The sequence below is a fragment of the Arvicanthis niloticus genome, chromosome 3, assembly GCF_011762505.2.
Source record: "Arvicanthis niloticus isolate mArvNil1 chromosome 3, mArvNil1.pat.X, whole genome shotgun sequence".
NCBI classification, from domain to species: Eukaryota; Metazoa; Chordata; class Mammalia; order Rodentia; family Muridae; genus Arvicanthis; species Arvicanthis niloticus.
The window spans coordinates 49,538,858-49,555,094 of record NC_047660.1 but is presented as its reverse complement, the minus strand read 5'-3'; the positions used below and the strand labels follow the sequence as shown (position 1 = coordinate 49,555,094).

Genomic DNA, 16,237 nt, shown 5'->3' with positions numbered 1-16,237 from the left:
GAATGATAATGGACTGAACCTCTCAACCTGTAAGCAAGCCCCAAGGTTGTCCTTTATAAGAGTTGCCCTGGCCATGGTGTTTCTTCACAACAATAAAATCCTAACTAGGACAAGAGAGGAGGGAGACTCAATTGAGAAAATGTCTCCATAAGATCAGGCTGTAGGCAAGCCTGTAGGACATTCTCTAAATTAGTGATTGATGGGGCCCAGCCCATTGTGGGTGGTGTTATCCCTGGGTTGGTGGTCCTGGATTCTATCAGAAAGTAGGCTGAGGAAGTCTTAAAGAGCAAGCTAATAAGCAGCAACCTTCTATGGCTTCTGTAGGTCCCTGTTCACTTGAGTTCCTGTCCCAACTTCCTTTGGTGAACTGCAATGTGGAAGCATAAGCCGAATAAACCCTTTCTTCCCCAAGTTTTTGGGGTCCTACTGTTTCCTCACAGCAATAGTAACTCTAAGACAAGTTGGTACCAGAATAGGGAGGTACTGCTATGACAGACCTGACCATGTTTTTGGGAGAACTGTGAAAGGACTGGCCCTTGAAGTTTCAGAGGGAAGCAAAGACTCTACTGGGCCTTTTGTGTGATGAGTCTGTGATATCTGGCCAGATGGGGTTGAGAAATCAGCTGTGATGAATAAAATACGAGAACCACTAAAGTAAAACCTTTGTCTTAACTGACACAGTTGATGCTGGTTAGATGGAGCTGAGAAATTAGTGGTGATTAAGAAGAGACCAGCATCACTGAGGTGAAATCTTCTAGGAGGTGTTTCCTGAGAGTTGGCACACTGAAGCTGTGTTCCAGAGGCAGCCAAGGTTGTATCTCATGCTGGCAACTGAACTTGGCAGTGTAAGAGTCACTCAGGTGGTACTGGTTTTGAAGGCATGAAGGGGTCATGGAGAATAGTTGAGGCTTGGCACCAGGAAGAGAGCCTAGGAGAGGTTACTGGTGAACATGTAGCCCAGTTGCAGGGGAAGAGCCCAGTGTATTGGAGATGACAGTACCATGTGATGGACACCAACAGCAGCAGCAGTGGAGTAGAACATGCCCAGACTTAGAAGACAAACTGTGCTGCAGAGCATAGAGCCAGAGAAGTAAGCCAAAATCTTTGGAGGATTCCAGAAGATCTTAAGTAAATTCTAGGTGCCACTGAGTTATTTATATTGTTGGAGTTTGGTTTTGCTTAGTTCAGATTGTGACTGTGCCCTGGTTCTTCACTCTTGAAGTGAGGAGGTATTTAATATAACTTTGTTTTTTTTTTTTTTTGTTTTTGTTTTTTTTTCAGGAGCCCACAGGTGAAAGAATTTGAACTTTTAAAAGATATTTTGGAATTTTAGAGAAATTGGGTATTTCAAAGAGGCTGAAGTTTTACTGTATTTAAATTTGTAAGGGCTGTGGAACTTTTAGAGTTGTTTATGTTTTATATTGATATTAATATTAGTGTGTAAACTTGGGGATATATGAGAAAGGAAAGGCTCTAGCTGGAAAGTGATGTGTTCGTGTGTTAAGTTGACAAGGAGTCAGTTGTGCTGGTCAGTTTTATGTCACCTGACATGAGCTAGAGTCATCAGAGAGGAGGGAGCCTCAACTGTGAAAATGCTCCCTAAGACCAGGATATAGACAAGACTGTAGGGCATTCTCTTAATTAGTAATCAATGGGGGAGGCACAGCCTACTGTGGGCAGTGCTATTCCTGGGCTGGTGGTCCTAGGAGTAGGACAGTAAGCAGTAAGCCTCTGGCTCCTACCTCCCAGTCCTGCCCTGCTTGAGTTCCTTCCCTGACTTCCTCTGGTGTGAACTGTGTAACATTCTACTAGACCTTCCCTCTCAAGTTGCTTTGATCATGGTGTTTCCTCACAGCAGCCGGAGCCCTCAGCCAGGGGTGCTTTCGTTACTCTCTAGCCCTTTGCTCTTGCACTTTTGTCAATATACCTGGTTTGTTTGTTTGTTTGTTTTAAAAATATGGTTAAATGTACATGCTCTTGTTTTATTTTTCTTCATCCCAATTTTTTTCTATAATTTAAAAGTTATATAACAAACTTTTCTTTCAGCTGAACCTAGAGACTGCACTATGAGTCTATTACATACTGAAGTATAATGCTAAAGGCTGGGGCTACAGCTCAGAAGAACACTGGCTTATTATGTATGAGGCACTGGGTTTGATCAGAATTTACAGTCCCCTGTACATTTTGAAGGCATTCATCCCAGTATTGTTTCTATATTCCACTATTACTGGCACATGCTTTGCTTTTTCAGGTCTGAGAGAATCTATGTCCACACTGTCTGAACACTGTTCTCTACACTTCTCTTCATTCCTTCCTGGATTTCTAAACTTCTTTTAAATACTATCCTTTAGAATTTCATTTAGTATACATTTCCTGCTAATTTTCTTTGTAAAAATTTTGAGTGTTAGGGAAGTATCTACAAGTATTTACTTCACCTTTACTGTTTACACATTTTGCAGAGTGTAGGATTCCAGAGTACTGGGTGTTAGTTTTCATACCTCGGTGTGTTACTCCATCCCCCTGCCTTTCAGCGGCTCTAGGGGCACCCCCATTTGAACATCTGCTTTCAGAGCTGTCCTCCATCTTGAGGCTCTCACTACAAGAGGCTACAAGTTCTCTGTGTCCGTCCTTCTCTGCTGAGGGCTTCTTCAGTCACAACTTGGTGTCTTCTCAGGTTTTGAAATTGCTTTTATGTGGACCTTTCACAGACTGCCCCCTCCCACTTTCTCTGGTACTCCAGGCACACGTGTGCTGGGCTGTGCAGCGTGTGTTCTGAGTCTCTTAGCTGACTCTGCACTTCCTTCTCACCATGCTTCAGTTAGCTGTGCTCTGACCTACCTTCCAGGTCACTTAGTCTGTGTCTCACTGTATCAAACTTGCTAATTTGTCATCTTATTTTTCAGTGCTATAATTTCACTTTTGATGTTTTATCAAATAAGCTACATTCCTTCTTATAATTCACAATTCTCTATCAACATTTTTAACCTGTTCTTTTAATTTCTTAAACAAATTAAGCCAGGGATGGTGGTATATACATTTAATCCCAGGACTCAGAAGACTGAGGCAGGTGGATCTCTGTGATGTTTCTAGTGAGCCTGGTCTACATAGTGAATTCCAGGCCAGATAATCTACCAAAAAACAAATTAAGGGTTTTGTTCTGCTTTAAGTTTGACTTAACAGAGCCAGTGTCTGTGGACTACGGAGGTCTGTATTTAATTTCTGCTGTGACAGTCTCATGTATCTCTTATGTATCTTGGGAATGCCCAGAACTTCTATATTTCATACACACACAGTCACTTGTCTCTGCCTCCTAAGTATTCTAATTAAAGGTGTATGACAACATGCTTGGCTGGAACTTTTTAAAATCTTATTTCTGTTGTTATTACCCTCATGCATGTGTACATGCAGGCACACGCCTGTGTATGTGTGATGGGGAGGATTATGCCACAGTGTGAACACAATGGGCAGAGACTAATAACTCTATGGAGCTGGTGCTCTTCTTTTGTGTTCCTGTGAATTCTGAAGTCAAATCTAGGATGTGTGAGGCTGGTACAGCAAGTCCCTTTACCCACTGAGCCATCCTGCTGGCCTTGTTCTGGGAATCCTTTCTCTTCCTCATTTTGCTGTTAGTTCCCCACGTTCCTGCTTATTTTTGCTTGTCAGCCATGCACTGTATTTGACAGACTGCTTATTGGGATCTTGAATGCTGTTATTTCACAGAGATCTTTTTACCAGGGACTACTTTATGCCAAAGGCTGACACAATGAAGAAAGACGGTATATATCTCCTTCTAGCTCACCCCTGCTCTTGCAGATTCACCCTCTGAGGTCCCAAAGAGCAAAAACTTAGTCATGTATATCCTCCTTGGAAGTCCTAAACCCATTCTTCTAAGCTTAGTACACATGGTTATAAAAACTACTCTTAAACCTTTTTACCCACTCCTTTGAAATTCATGAATGATCTCAAGACATGGCTTCACTAACTCGTCTGACTGCATTTCTGACCTTTTCAATTCTCACCTTGTAATTCTTTAGCATTTTGTCTGCTTTCATGTGGATTTAAAACTATTCACAAAACTTTTGGCTTTGTTTGTCTGTTTGTTTTTTAAGGCAGGGTTTTCTCTGTGTAGCCTTGGCTATCCTGGAACTCTGTATACCAGGCTGGCCTCGAACTTAAAGAAATCCACCAACCTCTGCCTCCTCAATGCTGGGATTAAAGGTTTGCACTGCCACTTTGTCCAGATTTTCTAGTTGTCTTAACAGGCAGGGCTGAAGTAGAAATCATTAGATTGTATTACTTTTTAAAAATCAACATTTTGAGACAACAGGATGGGCTCAGTGGGTAGGGAGCTTACCAAGATGCTAGGCGGAGTTAGAGCCCTACAACCACCTGGTGAAAACAAAGAACCAAGTGCACACTGTGAAGCCTGTGCACAGGTCACAGACAATGTGTGAGAATTAGTTTTCGTCTGCTATGTGAGCCTGGGGATGGGGCTCAGGTCATTAGTCCTATCAGCAAAGGCCTTCATCAGCTGAGCTATCTCACAAGCCCAACAAGTTTTTCTTAACACATATCACAGTTTACAACCATTTCAATTTCTATTTAGATTTGCATATACACTTTATTAATTTTTATAGATTTTACTTTCTTTAAGTTCTTTTTAAAGTTCAGCTTTCCTCAAAAGGACTGGTTCCATCCAACAATCTCCTATCCAGAAGAGGAACTCACAAGCTTCCACTCCATCTGCTCACAACCTTCCGTGTAGAACCTAATGATAAATATGTCTGGGACTCTCCCCTAGACTCCCAATGGGAGACATGTGTTCTCCACCATACAACACCTTATGCAATAGTTAAGTGAACTACATAGGCCTGCAAAGAATATGAAATATGAACTGGAGGTCTGTGATCATGTGACACCGTATTCCAAAAACTTGTATCCTCAGACAAGTTAGAGCCTACCTTTCAGATCAAACCACTCACAACACACTCGAAGCACTTGACTACAAATTAGTTTAAACTTAATTCTTCTAAAGGAAACAAATTCATTCATCGTGATAGAAATCAGAAAAAAAAAAGCACTTAGCCACACATATAACCAGTAGTTACTATACCACAACACAATACAAAGATCTCTTACATATCAATACAGGAAGCCAAATATGCATATGATCCAGTAGAAAAGCTAGTAATATATGAATTTACATTCACAAAACAGAAAATAACATGGTCAATAAACATTAGAAAAATATAATTATTAGTCATCATAAAAGTACAAGTTAAAATTTTAGGGCTAGGGATATAGCTCAGTGGTAAACGCTTGTCTAGCTCACACAATACCTGGGTTCTAGCCACAGCACTCGTGTGTGTGTGTGTGTGTGTGTGTGTGTGAACTGCAGCAAGAAAAGTACTAGAAAAAGCATTGTGAACTATGCAGCACACATAGAGATACAGAGTAACATAGCCTTTAAAAGGCTATCTGTATGAGATTAAGCTTTAAATACTGATACATACGCAGTTTCTAGACATTTAACCTATAAAAATAAACAAGTAAATGTTACTCAGAGTTCCTAATACTGCATTACTTTCTTCTGTAGCATGCACTGTATTTATTTCTTGTTTGTCTTTCTTATAGTACAATGTAAGTTTATTAAGAAAGAAGGTATGAACAATATTTGGCACACATCAGGCATATAACAAAGACTGACTGTTGATAGAATGAACAGTGATTTATCTATACAAACTCGAAATTGTCAGTAGGGCTTTTGTTTGGTTTTCAAGACAAGGTTTCTCCATGTAGCTCTCTGTAGACCAGGGCTGGCTTTGAACTCACAGAAATCCACCTGCCTCTGCCTCCTACTGGGATTAAAGGTGTATGCCTCCACTGCCTGATGACAAATTGTAGCAGTTTTAGAAGCTAAAGTTGTGGGGGAAAATATAATATTCAACACCATCTATGATATTGGTTAGCACAGTAACAAACATGGACAACTATGTAACCATGAAAAACTAGACTACAAAGGAAAACAAGTAGTACATACGAAGACATGATACCATATCACCTAATTTTTATAAATCACAAAAATGAGAATAAAAATATCTATGTAAAGATAAAGACAATTTACAAGTAGGCATTAGTGGCAGACATGTGAGATGTTAGAACAACAGTGACTGTTTTCTTCCTATTTATGGTATCCTATAGTTATCAAACTTTTTTTTACAATGAAAATAATTTTTCTCTAGTAAGACCAAAAACACTCAAAATAAATGAAATCCCAACCAAACCCGTTAGTTTCTATTTGAGGAAGTTTACCTTCTAGGTCATCGCCTAAGGACATTTCTTCATCTGAGCATATGTTGAGAATATTGACCAGCATCTCTGTGACTGAGTGGCAAATAACACAGTGTGTTCACAGTTAATAGGACACTTCCAGACATGCATAAATTAAAATACATTAAGTAAACACCCACAGAAACAACTTATAATTAGCTATAAAGATAGAATCAAGGGTAGACCATAAGGTTCAGAGAGAACTTTTGTCCATACTTCTCCTGGCTAGATAAGAATCTGTGGCATCTATCACAGAACTACTTGATTTTATTAGATAGTTGTTCAGAACCTTTGGCTCAGATATGCATTACAAAGAAATCACAACAAGCCTACATCCAACAGGCTTGTGTTTGCGCTGCTCACTTATGGATGTGTTTTGTTTGCAGCTCAGTTGTGTAACCGTGCTTGATGTTTGCACCGCTCCCTGTGCAGATGTACACATAAAACTCTACGACAAATTCAGTCTAAATTCTGTTAGCACTGATGATGCATAGAAGAAATAGGAGAGTGGCCACATTACTTTAAGATATTGATCACACAAGACAGTTGTCTTAAATTGATAGTTCAGAGAAAGAAAAACCATTATAGACTAATATTTATAAACAGATTAATGTCATTTAAAAATCTGTTTAGGGTTCAGTGAATCAAGACGTTCCTGTGTAAACCCCTGACCTAAGCTCAATCTCTGAAGCTCATGTAAAGGTGAAAGGAAAAACCAACTCCACAAGGTTGTCCTCTGCCCTCTCCACAAACAGAGCCCTGCCCCCATTACTGCACACATACACATTGTGCACACACACAAGTAAGTCAATTTTTTTATAAGTAAAAAATTTAAAGATCTTTGTAGAGAACAAACAAAATTAGCACACATTTCTGATAAACTCTGGGAATGTAAAGGTGTCTCGTCAGGAGAAAGCTGGAGTTCAAATGCACACTGGGATTCTCTTACCTTTTTCTCCAACAAAAGGCAAAGACCACGTGAAAACATCCATGAAGTTTGGGAGCCAGTAGGGGTGTGGAGAACAGTTGAACTGCCTGATGTTCATGACATTGTTTTCATATTTCAATACTGCAGCTAAAAGTAAAACACAAGACATGTGGACACAGGGAGCCACAGTGTAGCGGCTCTGTTTCGTCCCTGTGAAACGACTACACAGGCTTTTCAATGACTTATTTTCCATTTGTAAATTCAGGACAGAGCCAGGACAGCCTGACAAGTTTAAAGAATTTAAAGGATTCATTCTCTTGGGGATTAATTATTACAGGGAACAAAGTCACCTTGGTAGTTTACATCATCAAAGCACAGAGGACACTGCTCTGAAACACCAAGGATTTGCTGTGCACTAGCTACTGAAGAAACTTCAGATTCAACACAGAAAAACTCCCTGTAATTTCCATTTACCGGCCAAACAGTTACAATCACAACTTCTAAGGGCAAACAGCAATATCACCCATCAAATGGACAGAAACTCTTTAGCAAGTCATGAGCCAGAACTAAAGCTTTTTATAAACACTCCAAGAATTTATCAACTCACAGTGCAATAAATGGCAAAATAATTTATTATCATTTAATAAAAAATTTAAAATAATTAATGTTTAAGGGTAGAATGTAGAATCTTCTGACAGTCAATTTAAAAAAAAAAGTTTCTTCTAGTCTCAGCATTCTGAGAGTGTCTATAAACATTTAGCAGTAACCATGTCACATAGGTGCATACCTACTTATAGTTTTTTAAAAAGTGAGCTCTGGCAAATTTTTATTAAATAAAACCTTTCCTTGTTTACTATTTAGCAATCTGTTCTGGCTGCTTCAGATAATATCAGCATCACCTTGGTCAACAGCATAGCATGCATCTCTATAGTATTTTCTGCATGCTGTGCCCAATTCAATATTATTGCCACTTTAGTTTTGGCCAATACATGGCACAGTATTCTATTTCAGATTTCCTCAAGCTGGGCAGTTTTTGTTGAAGGTAATCAATTTTGCTTGGCTTTGTCTGATCATCTTCAGAATCTGTATGTCAGCATGTACTTTCCACTTTTTATAACAAGGTGGAGCCAGAGTTGACAAATGCCAGAGACTTGTGACTGGGAGTGAGACAGAGTTTCTCTTTGTACCCCTGGCTGTCCTGAACTTTCTCTGTAGACCAGGCTGGCCTCAAACTCATAGAGATCCTTCTGCCTCTGTCTCCCGAGTGCTGGAATTAGAGACCTGTGTTACCACTGCCTGGCTTGAGACTTTCCTGTCTTTGCAGCCACCACCTTCCTGCCTTAGGTGAGGGACAGCCTCCAACCAAGAGCAACTGCTGATAGGGCTGAAAAGAAAGGCTTCTTTATATTTTTAAAAGTTTCTTATTCTGTATCATCTGTTATTGTTTATACTATTTATTCTTTTTTGTTTAGTTAGAACTTCTTGTTTTGAGACATAGTGTCTCTCTGTCTCTCTCCCCCTCTCTCCTTCTCTCTCCTTCTCTCTCCCTTTTCTCCCCAACCCCCAAGAGCTCTAGCTGTCTGGAAGTCACTGGTTAGTCTTGAACTCAAGCAATCCACTTGCCGCCTTCCTCCCAAGGTCTGGGATTATAAAGGTGTGTGCCACTACACCTGGCTTTCTTTTAATTATTCTTACTGAGACATGAAACACAATTCTCTAGAAATCACAGACCAAGGTCGCATTGGGTCCCTGTTTCCTTGCTGTGGGATAGACTGGTGTTCTAAACTTTAAGTTACTAATGGTCTAAAATGTATATGGCAGACTACCATAAAGCATACGAAAACAGGATTTCCAGTTGTTGAAAAGCCTAACTTTACCTGACATGTACACCTCCATTATTTTCATGCTGTGTGCACTTTATGTAGCTGAAGTGAATATATCAATAATTTTCTCACTCACAGGAAAAATCATCAGTGGATTATTAAAAATGGAAGCTTGAGAAATTTTTGGAGTATGTTCCCAGGGGATAAGGGAGTGGGGAGATGAAATAAGAATAAAAATCCCAATTTAAGGATGTTTTAGGTCATCAGTGGAACAGAGATACAACCTGGGTACCAATGAACCCAAAGATCTCCAAAGAAGCTCAGCTTGCAGAGCGCTGCCTAGCATGCATGAGGCCTGGCACCACATACATCAGACATGGCACATGCCTGTAATTCCAGTACTCTGGAATGGAGGCGGGAGGATTAGAAGTTCATGGTCATTGTAGGCAACAAAGCAAATGCAAATGCCATCTGGCCTAGGTTTCAAAAAAGTAAGAAAACAAAGAAAAGACACGAAAAGCAGCCATAGGAGGGGGAAGGAGTGAGAGCTGCTTCAGAACTAAAGAGGCATGTATAAACTGTTGGGTGGTGGTACATGTCCTTAATCCCAGCACTGGGAAGTTAGCAGCAAGCAGATCTCTATGAGTCCAAGGCCAGCCTGCTCTACAGAGTAATTTCCAGGATAGCTAGAGCTGCATTGAGAAACTCTGTTTAAAAATAAATAAACAAAACAAAACAAAATAAAATAAAGGTATTTCTTGGTAAGGTGTTAGTGAGTGCATATGTGAGTGCAGGTTTCAGCTAAGCACACTGAAGCCTTGGGCTTTCCAAAGATGATCCCAACAGTGGCGCTAAAACAGGAGAAGGAAGAATGTGCCTCACAAAATGAGGCATAGGAGCACAAGTATCCTTGAGGATGCTTAATAATAAAGCAAGTATGTATACTTGATGAAAACGGAAACTAGAAAAAACCCAAGCTGCTAATACATATGAAATATTAGGGAAAAGAAGTAAGAACACAGCAGAGGAGGGGCAGAGCATAGTAGGACAGTCAGGATTAGAGAACAGCCTGGAGCAGTTAAGAAAGCTAACTAAGGCATTTAAATAGTGAGTGATCCGGCTGGGAGTGGAGCTCAGTGCCAGAACATCTCCCAGCAAGAGGAAGACTACAGGTTCTAGCAGAGCACAAGATTAAAAGAGAAAAGACAAACCACTGAAGGACAGTCTCAGATTTTTAAAAATTATTTATTTTTAATTTTATGCACACTGCTGTTTTGCTTGCATGTATGTCTGTGTGAATGTGTTGGATCCCCTGAAACTAGAGTTACAGGCAATTGTATGCTGCCATGTGGGTGTGGGAATTGAACCTAGGTCCTGTGAAAGAGTAGTCAGTGCTCTTAAATACTGAGCCATCCCTCCAGTTCTCAATCTCACAGTTAAATTAAACAAAACAGGGGCAGTGGTGGCGCACGCCTTTAACCCCAACACTTAGGAGGCAGAGGTAGGTGGATATCCAAGTTTGAGGCCAGCCTGTTCTACAGAGTGAGTTCCAAGATATCCAGGGCTACATGGAGACACCCTGTCTCCAAACAAACAAACAAACAAACAAACCACCTAATGGAGTGCCAGACATGATGGTAGATGTCTAAATCCCAGCTCTAGGGAGGCCAAAGCAGGATGGTGAGTTTGAAGCAGACCTGGGTTGTACAGTGAGACCCCATTTTAAAATACTGAACAAATATACTCCCAAAGAACCCAATCTCTTAGGAGATGAAGGCCAAGCAGCAGCTTACATTCTAAATGTATTGGCCTTTTTTCTAATAAGATCCCTCTTTATCTAGGCCTGTAGTGCATACCTGTAACACTATCAATTGGGAGATGAAGGATGAGGACCCCAAGTTCAAAGCCAGTCTGCATTACATAGCAAAACCTTGTCTCAAAACAGAACAAACGAAAAGAGGAGTGGGGTGAGAGAGAGGGGGAGATGTTGGGATCTTGTGGAGCTGGGTGCAGAGCAAAGTAAGATATCAGAGACTGGGGCTAAGGCCTTTCCCATACTAAACACATGCTTTGCTACAAAGTCACATCCCTTACCCAAAATCTTCTTCTCTGACTGAAATTTTGTACTTAAAAATAGGTGTTCAGGATATAGCCCAGGGGTAGAGTGCCTGCTTCACAAACACAAGCTCCTGGGTGCAATCCACAGAACCAAAAAATAAAAATAAGCAAATGAATACAATAATAAAAATAAAACACAAAATTAAAGTAGTGCTCACAGTTCCTAACAATTCATACTCAGATACTGCTGGGCTTCCTTACCTTTATTGTTATAGACATCTAGGTAATTGGGGGCAGAGAAAATTGTAATAAGTGATGGAAAGCCGGTGGCTTGGTTCTTCCTGTACATTCGGTACCTGGAAAAAGAGATGTGAGGTCAGGCATCTTTACACTAAAGTAAACCTCTGCATGAAGACGAGAGTCTAAATGCAGCTTACCCAGCATCCTGGGCTTCGTGGGCTCTGATTATGGATAATAAACTGTTGTTCTGTAAAAACTCACACACTGCAGGGTAACTGAAAAAGAAAATGAAAGAACCTAAGTGTTACTAGGAAGAAAGAGAAAACCCAATCTGAGAGTTGTTTTATGATTACAGATACTACGGACTATGCAGTTTTTTAAAGATTTACTTTATGCCCATGAGGATTCTGCCTGCTTGTATGTATGTGTACCATTTGAGGGCCTCATTCCCACAGAGGCCAAAGAAAGGTGGCAGATCCCATGAATCTGGAGTTACAGACAATTATGAACCACCATGAGTGCTAGGAATGGAACCTAGGTGTTAGAGCAATTTTAAAAGTGATAATTTTTTCTTTATCTTGTGTAGTTTCCAAATAAAAGAGACAGAGACTATAAGATTTGTTTAATCAAGCTTTACAGCACAATAGCTGAGCAATATTAATCTATTTGAATCCTCTAAAATAATCTGGCTACCTCCCAGCCAGAGTCCTCAGATACTCGGTCGAATTTTAGTGCTGCTCTGACTCTCTCTGCTCAGTGTGCAGGCAAGGTCTCCTCCACCTCCACAGTGAATCCTACCTCCCATCTCCCTTTACCCCCTCCTCCTCTGGCTGGCATCAGAAGTCCAGCCCCATTCTCTCCTCTGCTCAACCATTGGCTGATCAGTTTTTATTGACAAACTAGAGAATAAATAAGGAGCAATTTTACACAACTTGGGGGCAGGAGAAGATTCTTACAATAAGCATTAAATGCCACAACTTCAAAAGGCAGAGAAATCAGCATTTGAATAATACAAGGATAATCTTCACACCGTGAACAATAAAATGCCTACACCCAAGTCCTCTGGAAGAAAGTCAAGTCCTCTTAACCATGGAACCATCTCCTCAGCCCTACCACTGAACTTTTACTTAAAGCTCAGAAACCAGGGATTCCTATTTCACACTACTATCAAACCTGAAGAAGAGAAACAGTTCTCCATCTTTTAATTTATTTTACCTTAACACTAATATTAGAATCAAAATTTTGGTATTTTGATATGAAAATGTATCACAACTCCATGTATGCATATATGTGTATACAGTAAGTGCTACAAAATTAGTGCATGATTTTCTTAAATCATCAAACCTTTAGAAAAATTAAAAGAATCTACTTATAAATATACATATATATATATATTTTTTATTTTTATTTTTTATTTATTTTTTTTTTTTTTGGTTTTTGAGACAGGGTTTCTCTGTGTAGCCCTGGCTGTCCTGGAACTCACTCTGAAGACCAGGCTGGCCTCGAACTCAGAAATCCACCTGCCTCTGCCTCCCAAGTGCTGGGATTAAAGGCGTGTGCCACCACTGCCCGGCTACTTATAACTTTATATGTAATATCAATAGCAAGATAATATTGTGCACGGCTATCTCAGGAGTCGATATAAATATTATAGGCCACCATACTCTAATGATATCTGCATATACTCCTAAAATGGTCTTCTTTTTTAAAAATTTTATTTATTTATTTTATATGATGAATACACTGTAGCTGTCTTCATACACCAGAAGAGGGTATTGGATCCCATTACAGATGGTCATGAGCTACCATGTAGTTGCTGGGAATTGAACTCAGGACCTCTGGGAGAGCAGTCAGTGTTCTTAACCTCTGAGCCATCTCTCCAGCCCCATCCCACACACCCCCCCCCCCCTTTAAAAACTTTTCTGGATGACAAACAGGAAGAACTAGAGAATATAAAACTATTGTGAGAGTTTGTAGATGTTAATTAATTATCTTTTAAAAAGCATCTCTGTCTTGAGTTGGGCTATAACTAAGCTGGCACAGTGTTTACGTAGCACACAGAGTCCCAGGTTCAACCCCTGCAACCATGTTCTAGGGATGCTGCACATGCGTACAGCCCCAGTACCTGGGAGCTGAGACACAAGAATCAGAAGTCCAAGGCTATCTTTTCTTACATAGTAAGTTTGAGACCAGCCGGGATGCATAGGATCCTGTCTGAGGAAAAAGAGGCAACCTTGTTTTTCACTATGCTCAGTGGAAGATGTATAATTTTAACATCAACCATATATAACATTATCATAATTTCAGAACAGGAAGTCTCCTCTTTATCTGTCAGCCATTCATAGACTGTGAAGCAGTTTTGTGAAGGCCTTAGGAATGATGTAGGAGGCTGTGGAATCCTGGTAAAGCCCACGACCAAGGAGCCATGCCATGAGACATTGTTTCTGGAGTCTGTATGAGGTTTAAAATTCCTAGGAGCCTCTGGCCATATTTTAATCAACCACTTAAGTGTTTCAGATGTTTTCCTGCATAATGACATTTTATGTAAATGTACAATTGAATCATCAGCGTTGAACTCATGGCCAGGAACACAATTTATACTTGACAAATCTCTGTAAGTTACATTACAGCCTGCTTGTGCTCACGGACACTGGGCAGCACTTGCATGATACCATTGTCAACACTGAAAAAGACTCCTGACAAAAAAAGTGCAAAAACAGAAACAAAACTGCAAGACAGGGCTAAAGAGATGCTCAGCAGTTAAGAGCAGTTGCTGCTCTTGCAGAAGATCTGGGTTTGGTTCTTAGCACCCACATCCATAATTCCAGTTCCAGGGTGTCTGATGCTTTCTTCTGGCCTCCACAGATACCAGGAAGACACATGGCACAGAAACATAAATGTGAGCAAAACACTCACCCACATAAAACACAAAAGAAAAAAGACTAAAAACAAAAGTCAGCACATGACTTCTAACGTATGGGCTGGCTCAGACCAAGCGTGTCTGCGAATGCTGTAAGAGCTCTGTGAGGACTGCCTGGGCTGCAGTGAACGCAGGTAAGCCTGCAGAGGGCTGCACTCCACAAGCCAAGTGTCAGGAGGGTTTCTGGGTGGAAAGCCTGTGCTGTAAGAGATGCTGGCAAGTGACCACAGGAACTGTAACAAGTAACATTTGGCCAATAATGCTAAGTCCTTAAGCAATATCATAAGAGGGAAGAGTTAAATTGTTTCAGTAAATCAGTCACTAAAAAGATAGGTGGCAGAATAGAATTCAAAACGATTATTTTAAAAAATATTTAGAGGCAAATAAAGGCTTCTTTTATACATATGTATCATTTAATTACTGTATTATATTAGCCAATTAGCAAGGTTTTAAAATAACTAAATAAATGCATTATTTGTCATGATAAAACACTAAAATTAAAATTAATTTAGATTTCAAATGTCTCTATTTTCTCTACTGGTTTTGTTTGTTTGTTTTTTGTTTTTGTTTTTTTTTGTTTTTGTTTTTGGCTTGGCAAACCACACCAAGAGCTCACATGTGAGCTTTAGGACAATAACTTCCAGGGAAAGTCCTAGGCTTAGATCAGTGTCCTGTTTTGTTTTGGTTGGTTGGTTGGTTTGTTTGTTTTGTCTATAGCAGAAGTTCCAAAAGCTGGGAGCAAGCCAGTAAGCAGCATCCTCCATGGCCTCTCCATCAGCTGCCTCCAGGTTCCAGCCCTGGCTCAGTTCCTTTAAGCCAAATAAACCTTTTCCTCCCCAACTTGCTTTTCAGTCATAGTGTTTTGTCACAGCAACAGTAACCCTAAGACAGTAGCCTTGGCTGGTTTGGTACCCACTATGTAGTTAAGGCTGGCCTTGGACTCACATTGAGCAGCCTGCCTCTGTTTCTCAAATACTGGGATTAAAGGTGTGCACCACCATGCCTGCTCAGTATCCAGGTTTTTTTTTTTTTAATGGAAATTATATATATATGTGTATATATATATATAAATACTATTATATATTATATTATTATATTATATATAAGATATATAATTAGAGAGGGAGGGACAGGGAAAAGATAGATAGATAGATAGATAGATAGATAGATAGATAGATAGATAGATAGATGAGGGATTAGAGACATGCTCAGTGCTAAAGAGCACTTCCTGTTCTTGCAGAGGACCCAGGTTTGGTTTGCAGCCCCCCACCCCCATGCCTCATAATCATCTGTAATTACCAGTTCCAAAGGATCTGATGCCCACTTCTGGTCTCCACAAGCACCAGGCACACATGTAGTTTACATACACACAGACAGGCAAAGCATCTACACACATAAAAATAAATCAGATCTTTAGGAAGTATCTAGATGATATCTAGAAACAAATAATAAATCATTTAGAGCTTCTATCAGTGAGATATTGGGAGAAGTTTTAACTATGTTCACTAATCTGTATTTCTTATTATCTCATGTCTAAGAACATATTAAGGGTTTTTTGCTATTAAGGAATTGAAAAGTACTTGCCCAGGATCTGTAAGGTCCTGGGTTTGCTCCCCAACACCAAAATGAAAGGAAGGGGAGAAGGAGGTGAGAGACAGAGGAGAGAATAAAAAGAGAAATAAGAACATAGAGAATGAGCCTGAACAGAGGTCTCTACTACATGTTTGAGGCCTAAGCCATTAAGAAAAATTTCATAAAACCAGGCATGGTGGCACACGCCTTTATTTCCAACACTCAGGAAGCAGAGGCAGAGGTGAGTAGATTTCTGAATTCAAGGCCAGCTTGGTCTACAGAGCAAGTTCCAGGATAGCCAGGATTACACAAAGAAACCCTATCTCAAAAAGACATAAAGATTAATTTCATAAAACCAGGATCTGA

General features: G+C 40.0%; 1 protein-coding gene across 6 annotated transcripts in view; it reads right to left on the bottom strand.

Moving 5' to 3' along the window:
* Ppp3cc (protein phosphatase 3 catalytic subunit gamma) overlaps window positions 1-16,237 on the bottom strand; it is a 73,749-nt gene that overhangs the window by 12,033 nt on the left and 45,479 nt on the right. For 5 of the 6 annotated variants that reach the window (XM_034497887.2, XM_034497884.2, XM_034497890.1 and 2 more), the window contains exons 7-10: window positions 11,577-11,654; window positions 11,401-11,495; window positions 7,280-7,405; window positions 6,313-6,384 (exon numbers count right to left, since the gene is read on the bottom strand). In XM_034497887.2, the coding sequence (XP_034353778.1) occupies window positions 6,313-6,384; window positions 7,280-7,405; window positions 11,401-11,495; window positions 11,577-11,654 (371 nt within the window). The remainder of the gene's footprint in view (window positions 1-6,312; window positions 6,385-7,279; window positions 7,406-11,400; window positions 11,496-11,576; window positions 11,655-16,237) is intronic. The other variant, XM_034497888.2, reaches the window with a different exon arrangement.